Raw genomic sequence first — 23,210 nt, forward strand, 5'->3', positions numbered from 1 at the left:
GAAATGAAACGCTGCATTCAGTAAGTACAATGCACACTACTTAGCATTTAATTTGACGGCCACTTTTTGCCAGCCGTCTTTTCTGGTCTGGGCTGCTTTTGCAGTGTTACCCCTTGTGCATATTAAATCTTGACATTCTTCATGTCCTTCGAATAAAAGGTCTTGCGCCGCGTGTGCGAAAAAAAAATGCAGCCGTTCTTTCGTCATTTTGTTACAGCCAATCAAAGACTTGCTGATCATGTTTTCTAGACTCAATATATATGGGCTTTTCACTCAGCGTGGGCGCGGGCATTCATCTCGTATGATTAGATCCAGCTCGACTAATGTACTACACGGCTGCGTTTGAAAAACCGACCTATCCCGGATGAGTGTCACCGGCATTAAATTATCCAAGATGAGGCACCTGATCTCGGATGATTTAAGCGACGTACGAAAAATACCCCCCTGGCATATGTGTATTAAGTTTGTGATAAACAACCTGATAACCTAGATGTCAACAACCAAACAATTTGCATGCAATAAAAAAAAAGAACAGAAAATAAAGAATTAAAAACGTGATTTGCATCAACATATATTTTAATTCAAAGCTATAATAAACAGTACCCATTCATCAACTTTCAAACCAAATTCTCCAGGTTTTGGGCTCCAGTCTGGGCCAACGTACTGTGTGTGTAGAATTTAAAGCGTGGACTTTTTTATTACCTCCTAAAACACATACAGGTTAGTTTTATTGGCAGCACTAAAGTGGCACTATATACAAGTGCACCCTACAAAGAACTGCTGCCCTGTTCAGGGTGGATTCTTTGCATACTGCTCCTGGAATAACCATCTGTTGCATATTTTATCAAGGGTTGTTGAGAAAAGAAATTTTGACTTGAGTAAATAGTATTTACCTAAGACCATGTCTGGATAACACTGCAATACAACATAGCAAACTATTTCTGAGAAAAGAAAAATAGTTTTGGGTGGCATAACAAACAAGGAAATCTAAAGGATACATCGGTGTGTCATACAACTTGTTTTGCCGGTAGGAGCTGCATTAGGAACAGACCGAATGAACCAGACAAAGCAGACTAGTGCTGGTTCATACAATTTCAGTTTCCCTGTTTTGAGCCAGCTCAGACCCATTTTTCCATGGGTAACCTAACTACCACAGTATATATTTTTTGGGGAAAAAAAAACTAATGCAGATAAACCCTTCTTTCATACTAGCTCTGAATTTTCAGCATACTGCTTTCAAACCTGTGCTGGTGCAAACCCAAGAGGTCCTGAAGACCTTTGGTGTAAAGCCCAAAAGTTGGATTCACCAACGAGCACCTGTTTCCTCTACATGACAACACTAAGTGGGGCTACAAAGCGACTTCACCACACAAAGGTTCAAGCTAATGGGCAAGATGTTTAAGTCATTGTCACATATAGACTGCAGTGAAATGCATGCTGACACTTCACCACTTTATTACCAGTCAAATCTTCACCTGCATTTGAAATCTCAGGATTCTTCTCGAGTCAAAGTGTAAAATGTTACATGTACACACAAATGCAAGCTAAGAAAAAAATGATTTCTCCATCCCGACACATTATTAATAATATCACACCAGCCATGAACAAGGACATATCCTACAAGAGAAAGATCTTCCTGAAAGAGCTCTGGCATCTCCTCTTACAATATGAACACCTATCCCACACAGCAGTTTAAAAGTGATGACTTTCAAATCTTACAATCCCATTGCAAACTGAAGCCTTAGCCATGTGCAATAGTATAGCAAACAGCAGAAAGAATTAGCACTGCAGTAGTTTCCTTCTTATCCACGGTGAGGCAAGAAACCATGTAATTTAACATGTAATGTAATTCCAGTGGAAGTAATGTCTTTTATATATTCATGCTTGCAATGGAAAAAAAAAAACGTGGAAGCAAGCCAAAAGCCACATTTTGGTTCCAAGTGTTAGCAGAAAGATGGTATTCGGCACTTTGATGTGGGTCAAAAATCAGATTACAACTTTCATTCCAACAATATGGGGAGTTAATATACTGTAGCTCTCTAGTTTACATTCATCAGAAACTTGATTATTCTTTAAAACTGTCAACCAAGTCTACAATACAAATTGTGACCAGTATCAAAACACTTCTGGCAGATTTTAAATTAAGTATTAGCCTAAACATTTCGTGAATTAAACAAATTTAGCTCAAATTGAGATAGCATTCACTCTCACTGCAAAGAAAAAACAGCTTACATAAAATCTCAATTTCCACATTAAATGTTGTTTATAAGTGCTCTTAAAACTTAAAAAAGTTCAAAGACAGGCAAAATTCCAAATTTTAGTCTTTATTCATATTAACAGAATCCAAACAATTTTACTCCTGCATTTTTTCAATTGTTTCTTCCTTGTATTTGCCCTTCTCTTTGCCATCAGCACGAGATTTGGCTTTACGTTCCAAGATTTTCTTGCGATCTTTGTCAAGCTTTAGCCTGGTAATCACAACCTGTAAGAATGAGAATTAGAAATGTTAATTAAACTCAACAACTCACCACTTTTTCCACCTTAATGAAGGAATTAAAATGGTCAAATTTATCTGTACACCTACTTGCACCAAAAAAAAAAAAAAAAAAAAAAAATCAGAAATTACTCAACCGTGTATGCCGTTAAAATATTGGGATACTTGGAATGCCACTAGACCAGGGGTAGGCAATGTCGGTCCTGGTGAGCCGCAGTGGCTACAGGTTTTCATTCCAACCCAATTGCTTAATTAGAAACCAATCATTGCCAATCTCAGACCTTATTTAATTTTATGGCTTGTTAGTCTGTGCAATGTAAGGCTCTTATGTCGTAGATTTTTTTCCTTTCCAAGGATATCATCCAAATGATATGAAGCCTAAAACAGATCATTTTCAGTCTGTCACATTTTTCTATTAAGTGTTTTATTAAATCAAACAGTGCATGATGAACACACAGATGTAATTGGAAAAAAGCTAGCTGGAGAACTGCTGGCTGCTTTGTCTTTTACATCTTATTGCTAATAAGGAGCAATTAAAACACTGAATGCAGCAGTTTAAGATTGAAATAAGCAATTAAGGTTGGAGAACCTTAACAAGCGAGACCACTAAAATGAAGCATCAAAATGTCACTTAAGCAATATGTGCTTCATCAGCAATAATTGAGTTCTCGTTAAGGAACTGGGTTGGAACAAAAACCTGCACATACTGTGGCACTCCAGGACCGACGTTGCCTACCCCTGCACTAGACAATTGATTTAATCCCAGAAAAAATTATTAAAATAATTTGTTTAAATCCTCTCATTTTGCAACAGACTAATTTTTCATGTGCAGTCAAATCAGAACTTGGCTTCTCTATACCCTCAAGGATGGAAATTTCATAATTACTAAAACAAATTTAAAAAATGTTTTTTATCCACACATAAATCAATTAAAGTAAATCACCCTTAAAAAAAAAAAGACTATTTTGAAACCTAGTTTATTGCCTTGGCTGTAATGCTTGCATGACGGTTGATCAGAAATTTCCTATTAAGGCTCATATTTGGGCAAATTACTGCTTATATTAATTTACATGAAAACCATTTCTGCAAACATTTGTTTTCCAACATGAACTTCTTAAATTATCACGTCAATGTTAAAATCCACTTTCATATGCTGCTATATATAGTTTAAGTAATGTGTGATTACTATAGACTATTTGACACAAAGTGAGTGTTCATTACTCTATATTGCCATTCTGCATTTCAGTGAGAGACAGTCTTAAATTATGCAAAGGTAGACTATTTTGCTTACATAAAAACTTTACACTGAGTTTTGAAGAGGAAGCCCTGCAAACAAATTAAATTATGGGACACAGACACTCATTTTTAACGACTATTTGTCTCTACCAATTAAAAGACATTAATTGCTAATCTCAAGTATGCTCTTGCTGGTACTGAAAGCCCCAAACCACTAAATCTGGAGATGAAATAGTAATTACATAGGCAAAACTAGCCATAAGCAGAAGACAGTACTTACCTTACTGGGGTGGATGCCAACATGGACTGTTGTGCCATTTGCTTTTTCACGTTGCACACGTTCTATGTAGATTACATATTTTTTTCTATAGACCTGGACAACTTTGCCAATCTGCTGGCCTTTGTAGTGTCCCCGGACGACCTGCAAAATAATGGGTACTGTTTAGTGGAAAGAGAAAAACATACAATCACTTAACAAAATGCTTTCAGTAAAAAAGGTGAAATAAGTGCAGTATTGGAGAAATGTGGTTGAAAGGACGGATGAAAAAAAAATCCAAGGAAAAATACTTTTTTTGCATCTGATTTTATCCTATATTAAAAAACCACTGAAACATTACAGACAAAAAAAAAAAAAAGAGAGACATTAGTAGATTTTGGTGGAGGGACAAGCACATACTCAGTTTTATCTACTGTGCCTATATCCACACCAAACCCAATTGGTTCTTTAGCATTTGTCAAAACACAACCGACTGCACAGCAGAACCACATCTCACATGAGCTCCTAAACTGTTATACAAAAACCAATGGCAGGAACCACATTAAATGTCAGAACAGTGTCTTGTCATTTGGCTGTTAAGTAGCAAATGCATCACTGCAAGTTGCCCAAGCTTCACAGGACCTAAAATAAAACTGAGCTCAAAAACTCACATTATGTGGTTTTTCCAGCTATATTCAGTTGTAGCCTTTTGAATCTTAGCAAATGTTGTAGTGAATTGGAGGCAGTCGGCAGTGCACTCCTGTGAAATTGATCACCTAAAGTGACATAGCAACTGAGACTTGCTACCAAAAATAAAAAAATCAAACAGGTTTGATTTGTGGCTATAATTATGACATCATAAAGGCTTGCATATTCTTTAAAATAGCAATCATACTACAATGTAGGCAATTTAAATAGTACTGCACCCCTCCTTATAGAATGTAAGCACAACATTGTATATGCAAGTACATTTGTACAGCATGGCATGGTATTAGTGCTGGGCGGTATACCAGTTCATACCAAACAACGTTTTTTATTTTTGTTATGATATGGATTTTTCTTATACCGGAACACTGGTTTAAATAGCCTAAACAACATTCGGAACGTGGTGCAGCAAGAAACTGTTTAAGGGGGGGGGGGGGGGACCTTTTTCACTGGTGCACCGCAAAATACACATCCAACAGAGTACATGTGTTAGTGGCAGTATTGAGCAGTGAAAATGGACAGAACATTCTGAAACTGAAGCAGACAATCCCGTAAATGAATCCCGTAAATGCCAATAGGGACTCTGCTCTGTTGGGCCCTTAAGCAAGGCCCTTAACCTGCAATTGCTGAGCGCTTTGAGTAGTGAGAAAAGCGCTATATAAATGCAAAAAATTATTATTATTATTATTATTAATAAACTTGAACATGACGACACAGAAGAACTTTTGACAAAAAAAAAGGTGCTGTGTCTGCTGTCTGGAGATACTTTGGTTTTAAAAGGTCAGATGTGGACCATTATGTTCAAATGTGTGAATACTGTGTCTATACTACTGGATAATACTGCAAGCCAAGTTGTACTTGATTATATGTTATTATTTTTTCAATACTGTGTAATGTACCTGGTTACTGTGTAATAGTGTGACGATGCCGGTCCCCTACAGCAGTGCTCCGCAACCTTTTCTCACCTACGACACACCAAAGTTCTTCCTAGAATTACGCGGCACGTCAAAAGCTAAAATATATAGCAATAGCATAGCTAGGGCGGGTGGGTCGGGGTCCGCTCCGAGCGCCAGCTATTTAGAAGCGTCCAAACTACAGTAGTTTCCATTTTTTTTTGTTCCTTGAGGAGGCGCAAAAAAAAATTCTTTCAGCTTTGGGGCGTCAAATTTTTCACCGCCCCGGGAAACATGATCTCCAGCTACGCCACTGATATATAGATATTAATTTAATACACAAATTTTACAACAAATTTTCATTTTTTATTTTAAGTATACATACATAAAAACTATACTATATTTACTTTTATGCAATCTTAATTATTATAACATAATGACTGATTAATGTGATACCTGCGCTTGTTTCAATGAACACAAAAGTTTTATATTCGGCTCAATATTTGAGAGCGCAAACCGAAGTTCTTGGTCAAGATCTTTTAAGCATGACCGCTTATCATTTTTAATTAACACAAGAGTTGTCTTTTTTGGCGTAGCTGGGATGGTTTGAATTTAGATGGCGATTTAGTTTACTGGGTGCCATTGCCTCGTTTGATAGCTGATCGCCGCAAATGATGCATTGTGGCTTTGGAGCCGTTTGGGCACCACACCACAAGAATCCATATCGAATGTAGTCTTCCTTGTACTTCCTTTTCACAATCTTCTTTGTTTTTTTTGCAACACTTGTGCTGGGTTCTTCATCATCTGTACGTGAAGACGAATCTTTTCCACGTAAAAATGTATCCATATTTAAAGGGGTTATAAAACTAAATATGAATCACACGAAGAACGTTAACCATACACAATTCAGCAACACAACTATTAGTAATGAATGATAATTACTGTCGCAAGACGAGTGAATGCGACGTAGCACGACTAATACGTCGGCTTGAATTGAATCTAGGTGAGGGCATGGAGCGCTCTGCCTACCAAAGCATACTACGGAGTTGTCTGGCGACTACGTAGGGCCTACGTCGTAGGCGCCAGGCGATGGGATTTATTATTTCAGAGAAATGACACATAAAATTATGAAACCTTTAAAAGTCTATTTACGCGAATATTTCATTGCACGTATTCTCGTTATTGTGTTTCTAAAGAGGACCATTGAAATATTATTAAGTTAGAAAATTGTCGTATTTGACCGCGTCACACCTGTATCGGCTCAAGGCACACCGGTTGCGGAGCACTGCCCTACAGACTCCCTCTTCCCACGTGGGAGTATGTTGAACCAACACAGTCGATAGTTATGACCAAGATGAGCTGAGAAATCTCATTGAAGCCAGGGGATGGTGGAAAGTGCTCAAGTGCTTTTGTTAAAAACAGTCAAAGTAAAACCAAAAGTGTCCGTTGTGCAGTGTTCAGAAAAATACAGTACCCAAATAAATAGCAAATCCATAAAGCCAGCGAAACCACACTGCGCAGCCAGACCGTCCGAGGTCGGCACACCTCTCGTCTTCCTTCGCGCTCACTCAGTTGCTCAGATCCTTTTGGAGGTCTTACATTTCGCTCGCCTCACTCTACACGCTTAGTTCATGGGGTGAACCAGCCCCTAAATCGCCTAAGCCTGCGCTCCCTCACAGAGCCCCAGCTCATGCTGCCTTCTTCCTGGTGTCTGGATTGTCTCCCATGATTGCCTTTTCCCTTCTTTAACCTCATGTTCTCTCTTTTCCTTCCTCCTATCCTGCCGGCCCATAAATATACGTCTCCGTGGGTGCAGTGCCTTATTCAAATGCCGCAGTAAGCCGACGAAGCAATTGAGAACGATTGGGTGCGACTTGCTCGCCCCAATCACCTCATCAACTCCCCGCGGTCGTGCAATCACGCCCTTGGAGATGGACATGAACTGGATTTAAAAACTGACCCTTTTTTTTGAAGCCGCGGACCCACTAAACCACAAATAGCATTATAAATGCAAGTTGCAGTTTTATTATTTATGTATATAGCTTAGCTTGAAGCACGGTCCATATTAATGCATTATGCCTTAATGACGGTTCAGTTGGTAAAGATGTCATCATCAAGTTGCACTCGTTTTATTTTATTTTGGTGAATACTGTGTAAAAACTTCAAGCCCAGGTACGATCGAGATAGATAGAGATAGATAGATATATCTAATGTACCTGGGCTTGAAGTTTTGAAGTAATAGTATTATTACCGGAAGTTGCACTATTATTTTATTGTTATTATTTATTAGTTTAAATATTATGCAGTTTAATGATGGTAAAGTTGTTTAAAAAGTCACTTTAACGTGTCAGTGGACAGAGATTTTTAACATTAACAGAAAGTGTAGTTGGTTTACAAAAAATATTTACCGTTTATTCCTTTTCTAAGACATGTTCAGTGTAATACAACTTTTGACAAGCACCTATGGATATTTTACTGTGTAAATGCCTCTTTGGATAGTTGACAATTTGTTGTCAAAATTTTAGTTTAAGCAGCTTGCAAAATTTGTTCAATAAAAAGGTTTTATATTTTGACAGCAACCGTCATGCAATGTGATTCCTTCTCTTCATTAGTCCTTGAAAACTAGCACTTTATGGGGCCATGCAAACCTGTATTAATACTTGTGTGCACATTAAAATGTTTTTTTGTACAATGTACAATTCTCATGTCAGTGGAATAGGTTATTCTTAGCCAGTCTACTGCAGTAATTGCAGTGGAAAATGTGGTTAACTCATGCATGGGGAAAAAAAAATACTGTCGAATACCGTGAAACCGGTACAATTTTGAAAAATATCGTGATATAGAATTTTGGCCATACCGCCCAGCACTACATGGTATCTTAAAGATGAATGGTGGATTACTGCAACTATGGTGTCCATAATGTGTAAATTACATTTGGAGAAGCATACTTAGGCTGAGTTTACAACAGGGCATACAAATATTTGTGTGTGTTTATAAGGAAACCTCACCAATACAGTTGCTGGTCCAGAATTTGAGCCAGCATGACTAATATTGCCAAAATCACTAACAGAAAAACACTGTAGTGTGTCAACAAACCTCTGAAAAATGAAGGAGTATTACAAATACAAGTGCTTAGAAGTGAGCTTCTGTGAATAAGAGGAAATCATGCAGCTGATAACCAGTTAAAATACAATAGGTGAAAAAGTACTTGATTCAACAATACAAAGTGTTTTTCTTCGTAAGTTTCCAACACAAACAGCGTGATGTACACAGCTGTATTAGTTACGCACAAGTAAGCCCGTGATTCGCTAACGAATCGGAAATCCAAGAATGGCAATCAGTTTCTGTTCTTTCCGATATCTGGATGGATGACATATCATGGAGGGTGGGTGCGTCTGGGGAAATGTCATTTAACTACATAAGCATATCTGTAGTAAAGCGGTCTCGTTTTGTGGAGACGTGATTCCGTTGCCTTTGCTGACACCGACTGCTGGCAGAGTGGAGTACAGCATGTTCAGTTTACAGGTTGTGGTGTTCGTGTGCCAGCCACCGAGTCTGGGAAGCCGCTGGGTTAGAGTCTGTGAATGTTATGTGGTCTATATTACTGGCACAGTGGATTAGAGCAAGTGTAGCTCACAGGTTGTGTTGTCTGGGCGCCACGTACTGATTCTGGGAAGCCGCTGCGTTTGACTCTGGGGCGGGCGCCACGGCACATTACGTTGTGTTATTTGGGTGCCACCTACCGACTCCGGGAAGCCGCCGCGTTTTGGGAAGTCGCTGCGTTTGACTCTGGGGCGGGCGCCAAACTGAATGACTGTTATGTGATCTACATTACTGGCACAGTGGATTAGAGCAAGTCTAGTTTACAGGTGGCGGGCTCGTTGCAGTGCGTGTGACATCCGGTTTACAACCTTCTCGTTTCTGTGTTTTCTGTGGCTGTGTCGCTAGCTATGGGCGGGCTTGTTGCAGTGCGCGTGCGCCTCGATGCGCCCAGCGTCCATTTCCGGTTTACAACATTTTTTGTTTTCTCTGTGGCGGGCTCGTTGCAGTGCGCGTGCGCCTCGATGCGCCCTGCATCCATATCCGGTTTACAACCTTCGGTCGTTTCTGTGTTTTCTGTGGCTGTGTCGTTAGCTATGGGCAGGCTCGTTGCGCTCTGCGTCCATATCCGGTTTACAACCTTTTTTGTTTTCTCTGTGGCGGGCTCGTTGCAGTATGGCAGTGCGCGTGTGCCTCAATGCGCCCTGCGTCCATATCCGGTTTACAACCTTCGGTTAGTAATATGGATATGCATTACACCTGGGATGTCAAACTCCAGTCCCGGAGGGCCGCAGTGGCTGCAGGCTTTCATTCTAACCTTCTTCATTAGTGACCTGTTTTTGCTGCTAATTCACTTCTTTTGCCTTAATTTTAATTAACTTGACTCAGGCCCCTTAGTTGTTTATTTTTTCCTTAATTAGCAGCCAAACAATGAGAAAACAAAACAAGATGGCACTTGACCAGCTCATCTGTGCTCATTACATAATATCTGAAAATAAAGAAAGGTGAAGGTCCGAGTCAGATTGATCTCTCAGGTCATATAAAAAACAGAAAACAGTTTTGGAAATGTCTACTGTGGCAGAATGAGAGCAGCAACAAACCATGGAATTAAATAATGAGTTTAACAGCAAGAATTGGCTTCTTATTAAGAAACTGGTTGGAGTGAAATTGGTTGGCATTTGAAGCTCCAATTTAGCTGGTCAACTGTTGGCTTGTTTCAAATCTCTTTTCGGTTTGGCTGCCATTTAATGAAGAAAAGATTTAATTCAGATGACTGAATTCTTAAAAGCAGGGCTATTAAATGAAGGGAAAATAAGTTAATTAGTAGTGAAACCTGGTCACCGATTAGGAAAAGGGTTAAAATGAAAACCTGCAGCCACTGCAGCCCTCCAGGCCTGGAGTTCGACACCCCTGCATTACACAGAAATGTTGACTCACAATAAATGAAACATGTCATATGCATAACTTCACGCAAGACCATAGTTATAAAATGTCCATATTTTTTCATTTTGCATCAATTTAAAAGTTGTTTTGGTTTACTTAATTTGTGGTTAGTGAAATGTCCAATTTTCCCAACATTAACAATTACTTGCTAGTTCTCTCAGCAATGCACATTCATTAATGTAACAATTATGGCAACACAAACATAAAATGTTTAAAAATGTAGTGTCTAGCCTCAGTGAATTGGAGTATTAAGTACAAAAAAAAAAAATTTTTTTAAATAAAAACTACTTGGTCATAGCCATTGTTTTGCATAGTTCACCATTCCCGTACTATTGGAACACCAGTTAATTCCATGCATTGTGTGTTTTACATGTAACCTTCACTGTAAGATTTGTTCCAATACTACTGTTTTCTCTTTCATTAGACACATTTCCCCTTTAGAGGATTGGCATCCGCTTATGTTCTTAAACATCTATCTTAATGAAAAGAACATTCATCTTAATGAAAATGATTGAGACAATCAGACAAATTGAGGCATGTCCTAAAAATATTATGACTTGATGAACGCAAGTGCCAAAATGAGATTTATTTTTTATTTGCATTCAAGCAATAAACTTCTTTGGAGAGAATAATGAAAATGAATGCAGGAGTCAGATCTAGTCTGTTACAGTCTGGAAAACAGTATCCAAAATAAAATCTTTAAGACTCAAGCCCCCTCAGATTCGAATACATTAACATATGAATTTGTAAAAAATGTTAAGTACACAATGATGTCTGGGCTTATGCAGAGACCATATATATTATACATAAAACACAGTCTGAAAAATACAGATGTTTCACTCAGACATTTCTGAAAGCTAGGAAACAATGCAAGATCTACCACCAAGATCAGATTAACATGGAGTAATATTCACCCTTCCATTCCCTGACCTGTTAAAAACAATTTAAGGGCTCTTGAGTGCAATAGCCTATAGCAGAAGCATCATGATTAAAGAGTAAGACGGAGAGAAAAGAATAACTGACTGCCATACCTGCACTTCGTCATCCTTACGGATGGGCATGGAGCGCACATTATATTTCTGTCTCAACTCCTTTGAAAGTGGAGAAGACATGATTTTTCTGCGAACATGGGAAGGAGCATTAAAATGCCGCTTCCGGTTCTTTCTTCGGGATGATGTAACAAATGGATTCAACTTCATGGTGGCTGGGGGAAGATAAAAAAGTAAAAACCACACACATTATCACTTCTTGTTTAATTAAAAAGCAAAACAATCAATTAGAACTGATGCTAAACTTACATTCCCAACCATATGGCAAATCTTTATTACCACAGTATCATCGTAACTAGTTGCATTTTCTTTAAATTCATTCAAAGTAGCTTTATCCTGAGCATGATCCTGGAGAAGCTGGACACTATCCCAACAAGCACAGGGTGCAAGGCAGAAACAACCTGTGGCCAGGTTGTCAGTCCATCGCTGGGAGGACATACAGGAGACATTTTTGCATTATCAATCCACCTAACCTGCATGTCTTTGGAATGTGGGAAGACACCCACATACACACCAAGAGAACATACAAACTCCATGCTGGGAGGACCCTGCACATGAACCCTGGTAGCAGGTAACTGTCACTTTGATGGTCATAGCTTTCTTTACATGTTAATTTGAGCCAAATGAATAACACCAACTCTGAAAAACACAAAACTCAAGGAAATACATAAAAGGCCTAAATTAATGGCAATCTCGCCCACAATTTTTATTTTTAGAATGCTTAGGTTTGGTTACAGTTTTGCCCATGTTTGTGTAAAAACGTTTACATGTTTGTAATGTGAACAAAACTGACAAGATAACATTTTGCAGTTCCCCAAGAGCTGATGTCAAGGGTCATCACTGACGGCAACCGTTAAAAAGGGATAAACGCTATGTATCCACGGACAAACAAATTTACAATTTCTAATAATCCCGCTAATGTCAAAATTACTTCTATCCGAGTTTGCGTGCACCAAGAACACGAGTCGGCCCTCGTGTCCCTCAGGTTTTCAACTCGGGGCAATTATGGCGTGTAGGCCTCACAAACCTCCGGGTATGTATAGCAAATAAACATTCTCTTTAATCCAGTGTATTGGTGATTAATTACTAATTAATTTCTCCCTTTAACTCATCTAATGTGGTTACGTTTTCATTAGGCACTGCTGAATTCTGCAGACTTATGTGCCACCAATGCCATACCCTTTAGCTATACTCTCTCTTCGATCGGAATGTCTTTAATCTGCCTAACTGTGGCATAATATTCACATATAAAACATCTTATTGTACTATTCGTCCAAATTATTATGATTTTCCTGTATCTGGAGCTCCAAAAAAACGGATGACTTTAGATTAAAACATAGCAAATCTGCCTCAGACGCTTACCCCTCTCCACAATCCACCACGGCCGCCGGAAAAGAAAGTCTAAACGCACTTCCGCTCACATTAGAGAGTTGATAGTCTCGCGAGACGTAAAGGGAACACACGCAAATATACGGGAGCTGACCTCAGCAGAGTCTGGAGTGCTGCTGTGAGACTGCTGTCTATTTAATCTGCGTGCGTATGTTTGTGAAGATTGCCTTATCTTGTGCTGTTTTCCAATTTGATTTTTTTTTTTTTACAACGAAAACGCATACAAAACCATTAAGTGCAATCTCTTCTTTTACATAAAAAATGGAAATTATCTTGCAATAAAAATATTAATACAACTGAAAGTGGACTGATAGAACCGAATATGGTTTAACCACTGAATATGCTTTGTAGGCGCCTTTGTGTGGTTTGTAGAGGAATTTAAATAATAAGTCACGGCTTGCCTTAACGTGTACGGTATTTACGCAGCAAGGACTGCAGCAATTATTTTTAATTTTATTACTTTTTTATTTTGAATAAACTGATACTAAGCAACTGCATACATTGTATGTTTACACTGCAACATTCATAACATATACGTCGACAGTATCGGAACCCAAACAATCGTACTACAAGGTTCTCACATTCATAGATGAACACAAATAGCTGCGGCATTAACTGCTGTTCTTATTAGCGGTGATACATCGGTACATCAGCTTTACTACAGCGGTCAAGATCCGTTGAGATCTTGCGTTTCAATCAGTCAGGTGAGGTTGGTGAGCATGCACTGGTAGAGCGCGTTGCCGCAAACACACTACAAACAGCCCTGGATCCCGGTTGGGACAGGTAGACACACCGTCCAGTCCCACCTTCCTTAAACGATCATCTGTTTACCGCAGCCAAGTGTTACGTGGGCGTCACCTTGGCCTGGTCCAGCTGCTCCGGTCTTCAACAATGAAGATCCAGCGAGCCAGATCACCCTTGCGGAATTGCCACATGGCTGTAATGCCATAACTGACGCTGCCTCTCAATGTAAGTAATATACTTCCTTCGGGACTCCATGAGCAACCACTCGTTCAACACAAAGTCAAACTAGCGGTTCCCAAGGATTCTCCGAAGAGTTACATTACCGAAGGAGTCCAGTCTTCCTCTCAGGTCACTGGATAGCGTCCATGTCTCACAACCATATAGCAAAACAGGAGGCACCAGGGTTCTAAAGACTTGAACCTGTTGCAGAGATATGGGGAGCACCACACACCCCTTTCCAGTAACCTCATGACCCCTCACGGCCTTCATTGACTTTGCAACAGTCACAGCATCGTCTGCAAAGTCAAAATCAGTGAATCTTTCTTCCCCAGCACATACCCCACAACCGCTGGACCCCACTACCCTGCCCAACACCCAGTACATGCAAACATTGAACAGAGCAGGAGCAAGAACACAACCCTGATGAACCCCAGAATCAACTGGGAAAAACGCTTTGGTTCTGCATTCACTCTGCACAGCACTCACAGTACCAGTTTACAGGTGAGCCATGCTATCCAGCAACTACGGGGAGATCCTGCAAAGTCTCTTGAGGTCCCACGGGGCAGATTGATCAAATGAGTCAAAATCTTGACAAAGGCTGTAAAGAAACTGCCAATATTTGCGTTTGAGCTCAATGAGAGCCCTCAGTGCCAGGATGCAGTCAATGGTAGACCTCTTAGGTTTCAAACCAGACTACTTTGGTCGCTGGTAGGTGAACAAATGATCACAGATCCTGTTGAGGATAGCCCTAGCAAAGACCATACCTGGCACTGAGAGCAGTGTTATCTCCCTGTAGATGTCACAATCCAGCCGGTCATCCTTCCCTTTCCAGACAGGGAAACATTTCCCATCAGTTGGGATGATGATCGGCTCCCAAATGAAAGCAAAGATTGCTTGCAATGCCAGGAGGACAGCCTTTCTACCAGCATGGAGAAGTTCACCCTGGATACCACAGATCCCTGCAGCTTTCACTACCCTCAGCTGGTTCACCACCTGTGCAATCTCAGTGAGATTGTGTGGTTCACAGCTAATTAGGAGGATCAGCCTCAGGAATTGTGGACCCAGAGATGTTCAATGTCCTAGCCAGAGGATCAGCTTTAAACAGTTGCTCAAAGTAGCCAGCCCAGCAGGTCACAACAGCAGCACCATCTGTACCGGTCCTTCCATCACCTGCCCTAACTGCGACTCTTTGATTTCAATCTTTCTCTCTCTCTCTCTATTTCAGTCAGTTGTAACTTATATTTCTTAACGATTTTTGACAAAGTTTGTTTTGTTATAATTGTTAGAAATGTAAAAATAAGAATAGACAGTTTTTCAAATTACGTAGTGTATGATTGGTATAACTTGCTATGCTACAGAAAGCAGGATGGTATGAGTCATGCTAAATAAATATCAGATATGTTCAATTTTCTCCAGAGAAACTTATACAGATAAATAATGTAATACATTCTTCAGCCTACAAAACAGGGAGAGCCAAAACAGGTAAATGCTGGGGCTTGAACCTTGATCTTGTTCCAGAGCGAAAGCTTATGACTGCTCTGGAAATGTTGTGGTAAGTCAAAATAATTAAGAAATAGCAGCTTACTGCCCAGCATTCATGGGTCTCTTACAGAAAAATGATTGGCAAACAAAGTGACATGGTGGAAAAACAAGAACAGCAACCTCTGCTGAACATCAAATAAATTGCAGAAGCCAATGACCTGAAAAAAAACCCACCATAATAGGAAGAGAAAAGAAGAAGAGCAGCGCCATCTGCTGAGCATCAAGTACAGAAGTCATATTGCAAGAATGTCAAAGATGGACAAATATTGTGGGACTGGAGGTCCCTGTGTTTCACTAATTTAATAAAATATCATAAGCACTTTTGGTGTCTTATTTATTTTATGTAACTGTATAACAATAGTCAATATAATTTTCTATTCCAGACATTGAGCAGGTAGTTTAAATACAGCCCCATCCAATCTTAAAAGATTAATATCCTTGAAACAATATAATTTTACAAATATTAATGATAATATGCAATTGTACATGACACAAGTGTATACAAACTTAAAAATAAATTATTATTTATGCCCATACAACAAAAAATGAATCTTTAATGAATAATATAGCATAAATACATTCACACAAACTAACATATCAATATAGTGGCGTTTTTGTTTGTATTTTTAGACTGACAGAACAAACTAGGTAATACTGGTAATAGCAAATAAAAACTAGCAATAAAATTAAAACACACACATGGAAGGGCTCTCAGTTGTGAAGAGTGATCCTTTCCTGCCTTGTCTGCAGGTTTCTTGTGTTCTTGGATTTACAGGCTGCCCAGTTTTGAGGTGTTCTGTCAAACCTCTGCAAGTAAAATTCTTTTGCCCTGTACACCTTTAAAGTGAGAAGCCGACAGCCCCAAGATGGTGTCTCTGTTGTCATGTCTAACTGAAGTGAATGTGATATTAAATGTGTGTATGAAACTGTCAGACAGATTTTAGTGAACTACACCCCTACCACTCAAGCTATAACAAAATAATTAAAAAATTTTGAAACTTTGATTACGCACAGTACTTTTGCAAAAGGCCTTGAAAACCATTTTAAATTGTCAGTGTAGGAATTTTATATCTATCCATTATTCAAGGTAGTGCATTATGAAAATACCTGAAAAGTAAGAGTGAATTATTGTTAAGGTATTAGTTGCATAATACTTTATGAGCAGAACAGATTAACTGTTATGTGTTTCTGTTTATCTTATCAATATATCTTTTCATCGTTTTCAAATACCTTCATACTTCAACAAGACAGCTAAAATAAAACACTCATAGAACTACTTACTCCAGTTCAATGCAGCACAGGGTAGAAGCGTATCCAAACCAAAGTTATTGTTGCAAAACCTACAGGGGCACAAAAGGGAATGTGAAGCGTCCACACAGACAACAATTGGCTGCAGCATTCAAACACAAATCATTGGATCCATTAAGCAGTAGCAAGAAATCACTTCATTACTGGGCTCACAACTTAATGCATTTGAATTATATTGCTTATATAATTTTATCCCTTTTTATATAATTATCTTACTTTTTAATCACCTTCGAGGTGATTTGATGGTGGCAGCATAGTGGCAATGGCTACTGCTGCATGGATCCAGCATGCTGTTTGAGTCCTGCGCCTGGTCATTGGTCTGTGTGTAGTTTTCATGTTCTCCCTTGTGTTTGTGTGGTTTTTTTTTTTCAGGTACTCTAATGTTCCTCCCACATGCTCGGAGAAATGCTGCATTGGTTGACTAGTGACTCTAAATTGAACCTGTGTGTGTGTGTGTTGGTGAGCAGAATGGTCCAAGGATGTTTCCTGCGTAGTGCCCTGCATCACCAAAGTAAACTGTGGCCCCTTGCACTCTTCAGTTATTAAGTGTGATTGAGAATATTATGTTACAGTGAACTCCCCTCCCTGAAGAAGCCTTAGTTCTATGGAGTAAATTTAAAACTTTGATATAAAAAAAGATCTACTGTATTACCAATCTGATTTAAAAAGTGATAGCAAGCAATAAATCAAAGGCAAGTAAGGTAGCCTGAATTTTGAGCAAGCGGGTTCCATCCAATATAATATCAAAGAGGTTACTGAGTGGATAAGGGTTTAGGTAGTGATGTATGTGAACAAGTGCATAAACTGAAACTTGACCATGAAATAAAACATCCATCCATGAATCCATCCATCCATTTTATGATCCCATGTTACCCATTTTAGGGTCACAGATAGTATCCTTGTGTATGAGACAGATATCAACACTGATCAGAATTCTATTTCTTCACAGGATACACTAATATACACGCAGGCACTATTAGCTTAATGTGCATGTATTTTAGCAATAGAACGATGCTAGAAAAAACACAAAATACATGGACATGAAGAGAATGTGAAAGATCCACACATACAGTTACCAGGCTGAGATGTGAACCTATGATTTTTTTAATTATGAAGCAATAGTACTGTATACTGTAATATATAGCCCATCCACTAATCTGTTTTTAACACATTTATCCAGTTTAGGGTCATGGGAAGCCATTGCCAAACCCAACAGCACTGGGTGAAAAGAAGAAACAACCTTGCATGAGGTATGTTGAGAGCAGGGCACACGCATACACACTTGGCCAGTTTACAGTCCCTAATTATATTAATCAACACACAACTTTTTGATAATATAAAAAGAACTTACAATTAGAATTTGATTGGTGACTGTAATTATAGGAATTTATTAATGTATCATTGAAAACATGTTAAAATTCTATAATAACACTGAATCCAGAATTCAACAGTTATACTGGTCAAACAAGAGTTTGTAACTGAACAACTTAGCCTTCTCTTAAAAATACTTTTTCTTCATTCTAGTTTCAGAAACATACTCAGAATTTTTAATCATAGTTATAGAGTTATCTTTTTTGTAGCCTGCATATGTCAACCCTATCTAAGGTGTATGGATTTTATTAAAGTTAAATTCCAGATTAAAATGTTCTTATAGCTGTTTCTGAACATTTTATAATTTTCCACACTGAGCTCAGACTTATGAGAAATTTATTAAAACAATGGATCAAAATGGATTTACATATGTAAGAAGGACATTTCCTAGGATTAGTGATGCCAAGATCAAAGAATGAAATTTTGTAGGACATCAGATTAAGGAAAAAGCTACATGACAGTCCTATCAAAGTATTTGTAGGAACTTACTGGGGAATCAAAAGGCAGATAACTACCAAAAAGTAGCGGAGTAATCTTTTGAATTCAAAGAAAGCCATGGGGATGTAACATGTCTTAATTAATTTCCTGATTTCTCATCTGGACTTTTTCCCTAGAAATCTCTCAGTGGTCAGCAATGAACCTGTTGAAGGGTTTCATCAGGACATTTTTGAACTGGAAAAGTGATACCAAGGCAAGTGAAGATCCAGTATGCTTGCTGACCACTGCTGGACCCTTTTGAGGGATATTCCTGAAGCCAAGAACACTCTTAAAAATAAGCGTCCTTTAATGGCCCTTTACTAGGCTGTGTGGTTCCCACTTTGACAAAGAACCATTTTATTCAATGAAGGATTATTTACATATGAAATTATTTTTGGGCTTTAAAAAGGTTCCTAATTTGTGAACAAAACAGAAATCTATAGTTACTAGGAGGAAACCTTTTAAAATCATGAACATATTGGTATTTAACAAATATGTTCATGGTTATTTTTGGAACCTGTTATGGAAGGTTGCCGGTTCGAATCCCATAAATGCCTAAAGTGACTCTACTCCGTTGGGCCCTTGACTAAGGCCCTTAACCTTCAATTGCTCCGTCCTGGGTAATGATGTTAACCTGCATCCAGCCCTGCATGTAGGCCCTCCAACCTGCAGGGAAAAACCTGGGGGTTTGTGACAGAATTGGCACTCCAGCCACCATAAAAAACTTCACACCAGCTCCATTCCATCTGAACTAGTGTGGTGCTGAGGTGTCACCCGTTGAATGGCTATACTCGGGTCCTAATCTGGGATCCTGAGTTGGTTTGTCATGTGGTGACTGCGGCAATGCGCTGTATCAGCACCTGCTCCTCACCACTCTCTCTCGCTGAATCTAAATAAATCAAAGTTCTTGAATCTTTCATGCAGATTGTTCCTTATAGGAATCACTCTGAGGAACCACTCTAACACCTTTATTTTTAAGAGTGTACAGTAGAAAATTGTGCACATACTTTTAAGGTGCAGAAACTCAGCATATACAATGTAAATATACTTTTATTATACATTTTAATCATGTGTCGCCTAAAATCCTTATGAGATAGTGAACGTCTGATTAAATATTTAAATTCAACACGAAAAAATATTATAAGATTCATCTGTATTGATTCATGTGGCAAAAAAAAAAAAAAAAAAGTGCATTGAACCATTAGGATCTAGTGATCATAAAACTGTACATTTACAATGTTTGTGCAGAACAAAGCCTTCAAAAATAAAAGTGTGAAATTTAATTAAAGGGAAAAACAGTTTTCACCAAGATGTTTCTAGCAGGTGTGACAAAACCTTTAAGAAATAAACTAGAAGATTATCATACAGAGATGGTTATAGAGTGATGTCTTTTCATTAAATACATATTTATATTTGTATGATTTAATTTATTTATATGATTTTTGAAAATATCTCGACCTATTTTATTTACCAAACACATCCTGAATATTATTTACTGTTCTACTTTTTTAATATCATTATTTTGATTACAGTAGTGTTTTGCACTTAGACAGCGCCCATGTAACCTTAATGCATAATACAGTACAAAAATAAATACATACAATTCAATTGTGTTGTTTTAATTGCGTTTTGGTCCACAATGTCCTGTGCATAAACTATACGAAACCACGAATTAGTCATCGAGGGGCATTTCCCGAACGCGCCTGCCTCGGGTCACCGTCAGAGCACAGGCAAAGAGCAACAATATGTCTGCAAACATCCCGATTTTTTTCAGCAGATGTTCCTTTACACTCGTTTGTCAACAGCAGATTAGAACCTGTGCTCTAGTCCGGATGTGACTGAAAGGCTGGGCCAGACATCAATATTGATACGGTGAGGCGGATTAACGGCGTAATATGAGTTGCGCGGCCAGCACCACGGGCGCTTCCTGCGTTTTCTTTTGTTCCGAGCCTCCACTTCATAAGAAAACATCTATTCATTCAAGAAAGACTTTGTTACCACTCGGAAGTGTTTACTTTACCTTAGGTTTTTTTTCTCCTTCGGTTCACTTTTATTTGCTGTTCTTTCGGATTTTAGGAAAGTTATTTTGCTTGTCTTGATTTGTATTGTGCTAATTTGACTCACTTGGTTGCCTAATTTCTCATGATAGCAATGAAAATAATCTGTTTGAAAATATTTACAAGACAACAGCTGAATGACAAAGAGTCAATTCAGGAAGCTAATACAAAATCACGGTTGAGATTTCATTGCTGAAGCTCAGGGAACAACACGAACGTCGACAATGGAGTAAAAATATAGTCAGTAGACAAAACTTGAGTGGGTGGCAATGAAGAGGAAAAGTAATAAGGGGTAAAAGTACACCGAGGAATGAGAAAAAAGACAATCCATTCGTGTATTTAAACCAACGCACTTTTATTTATTCACTCAATATTGCAATTTTCCTTTTGTTGATTTTTTTTCCGAGGTGCTGGACTTTAATTCTGATAACAAACACACAATAACGTACTGAACATCCTAGAACACAGGACAAGGGGCTATAAGGCATAGCATTATCCCCCCAGGGCACAGGAGTATGGTTGCAATCAGTCTGGGCCTCACTACATTAGCTTCATGGCCGAGAAGTTCTGCTTCTATGTCCAGTCTGTTCCTGTATTTTATGGAATGATGAAGGTTACGTTGTTAATTATTGAACAAATGCTAGATTTTTATTTTACTATTAATAATTGTTAGCATTTATCTTTTTCCCTCAGTATTTTGTAGTGCCACACCACGGCAGTGCTCATCGGTGTTGAGTGCCAATAAAGATACTTTGGTCATTACACCTCTCTTGGATAGATCATTATCCTTAAACGGACTGTTCTCTGTTGCCACACTTGATGAAATTAATATGTGACCTTTCAGGCCTGTCATTTTTATTGGCTCTCCTGAAGCTGGCATCGAGGCTGCTGATTTACATAATGGACATCCAGCTCATTCTGTAGCTGACTCATCCATAGGTTAATGCAGCGTTTCTCAACCTTTAAGTATTTGCGACCCGAGCTTTCATAACAGTTTTAATCGCGCCCCCCTAACATTTTTTGAAAGGAGCCCACTAATACCAATTTGTTCTTTTTAAATTAATGATACAGTATATCATAGATACATATTTTATTATACCTACTTGACTTTTATCGACATTTATCTAACTCTATATTTATTTTTCTAGTATCAGAATGTAGTTTTAAGTTAATTTGTTTTGGTTTCAATAGATGTATTTTTCATATTTTCGATTCTTGTTTTCTTTTTTTCACATCTTCGTGCCCCCCTTTTTGTTACTTCGCGCCCCCCTAGTGGGGCCCGCCCCACAGTTTGAGAACCACTGGGTTAATGTAACTTGTCAGCGTTGTTACATAGCCCACCCTTCAAAGTTGCTGCAGGGACCACTTCCATTTCCTTGCAACGTCACACAAACTCTTCAAAATGATGGGGTTAGTCTCTTTTTCTGCAGTGTTTGTGTAGCCAGTGACAAAGATACATCAGCAAGAGGCTTGAGCGCTTTGTTGTCCAATGGTACCATAAGGGTTGTTGAATGCTGCGTCATCAGATGGTGCAGCAGGGATGTTGAGTGCTGCACTGTCAAGGGATGCAGCAGAGATGTTTACTTCTGTATATCTTTGTAGTGATATGTCCATGTGGCTAGATGAACCTCATTTGTGTGTAGCTGCAGATGTTTCTCTTGGCTGTCTTCTTTAAATGAACTACACTGCAAACAGTGTTCCAGATGTGGGTCTCAGCCTCAAGACTTTCTAGCAACGCATCAGAAGAGTTAAGTAAGTCCATTGCATGTCTCAGGGGTACATGGAACTTTGTGGACTGTATGTCTTATCCTTGTGCCACTACTAATACCAATGTAGCACCAGGGCTGAGTGAAAATATGGACTCTTTGCTCTGTAAATCAATCTTTTGGGCAGCTTACCATCCTTGAAAGGGTCACTCCTGTTGCTGGATGGATGGAATTCAAATTCAGCTTTGTAGGTTTACTGGTTTTATAGACTACCCTATATCCACTCTGTAGCTGGCCATTTACGTGATGGAGTGCCAGCTCATAGTTGAAGTGTCTCATCTCTGGGCTGATACAACTTGTCAGCACCATTACATTATATTCTTTCGGTTGATTTCTAAAACTGTTCTTAAAATGATGGTACTCTAAAAATGCTTACCAAAACTACAAATATTGTTAGTGCATATGACCTGAGTAAGGTGTGTGTGTGTGTGGTTTGGGGAGAGGGGCAGTCATACTGAGTGCTGAAATGAGGTGGTGAGAAAGACAGCACAGCACCCACCTATACAGTACACTCTTAAAAATAAAGCTGCCAAAGTGATTCTTCAGAGCAATGGTGGGGGAATTGTTTTTACATTTATTTATTTTATTATTATTATTATTTGGCTGATGCCTTTACCTAAAGCAACATACAACTTTTGAGATACAATTGATTGCATTTCTCTTCTTTTTCCAATTGGAGCACAGGCAGGTGAAGTGACTTGCTCAGGGTCACACACATGGG

At 38.8% G+C, this 23,210-nt stretch overlaps 1 protein-coding gene across 1 annotated transcript; it reads right to left on the minus strand.

The window, feature by feature from the left end:
- Positions 1–2,308: 2,308 nt before the first annotated feature.
- rpl26 (ribosomal protein L26) lies at positions 2,309–13,090 on the minus strand. The gene is made up of 4 exons (XM_028812699.2): positions 12,979–13,090; positions 11,599–11,771; positions 4,011–4,151; positions 2,309–2,482 (listed from the first exon to the last, which is right to left on the minus strand). Exons 2-4 carry the CDS (start codon positions 11,764–11,766, stop codon positions 2,354–2,356), a joined length of 438 nt encoding a protein of 145 aa, XP_028668532.1. The 5' UTR covers positions 11,767–11,771; positions 12,979–13,090; the 3' UTR covers positions 2,309–2,353.
- Positions 13,091–23,210: the final 10,120 nt, after the last annotated feature.

Source organism: Erpetoichthys calabaricus, chromosome 11, assembly GCF_900747795.2.
Source record: "Erpetoichthys calabaricus chromosome 11, fErpCal1.3, whole genome shotgun sequence".
NCBI classification, from domain to species: domain Eukaryota; kingdom Metazoa; phylum Chordata; class Cladistia; order Polypteriformes; family Polypteridae; genus Erpetoichthys; species Erpetoichthys calabaricus.

Coding starts and splice junctions, on each gene's coding strand:
- rpl26 (XM_028812699.2), bottom strand. CDS start 11,766: ATGAAGTTGAATCCATTTGTTACATCATCCCGAAGAAAGAACCGGAAG. Junction 4,152..11,598: donor GTAAGGATGACGAAGTGCAG/GTATGGCAGTCA, acceptor ATTATTTTGCAG/GTCGTCCGGGGACACTACAA. Junction 2,483..4,010: donor TTGGCATCCACCCCAGTAAG/GTAAGTACTGTC, acceptor TCATTCTTACAG/GTTGTGATTACCAGGCTAAA.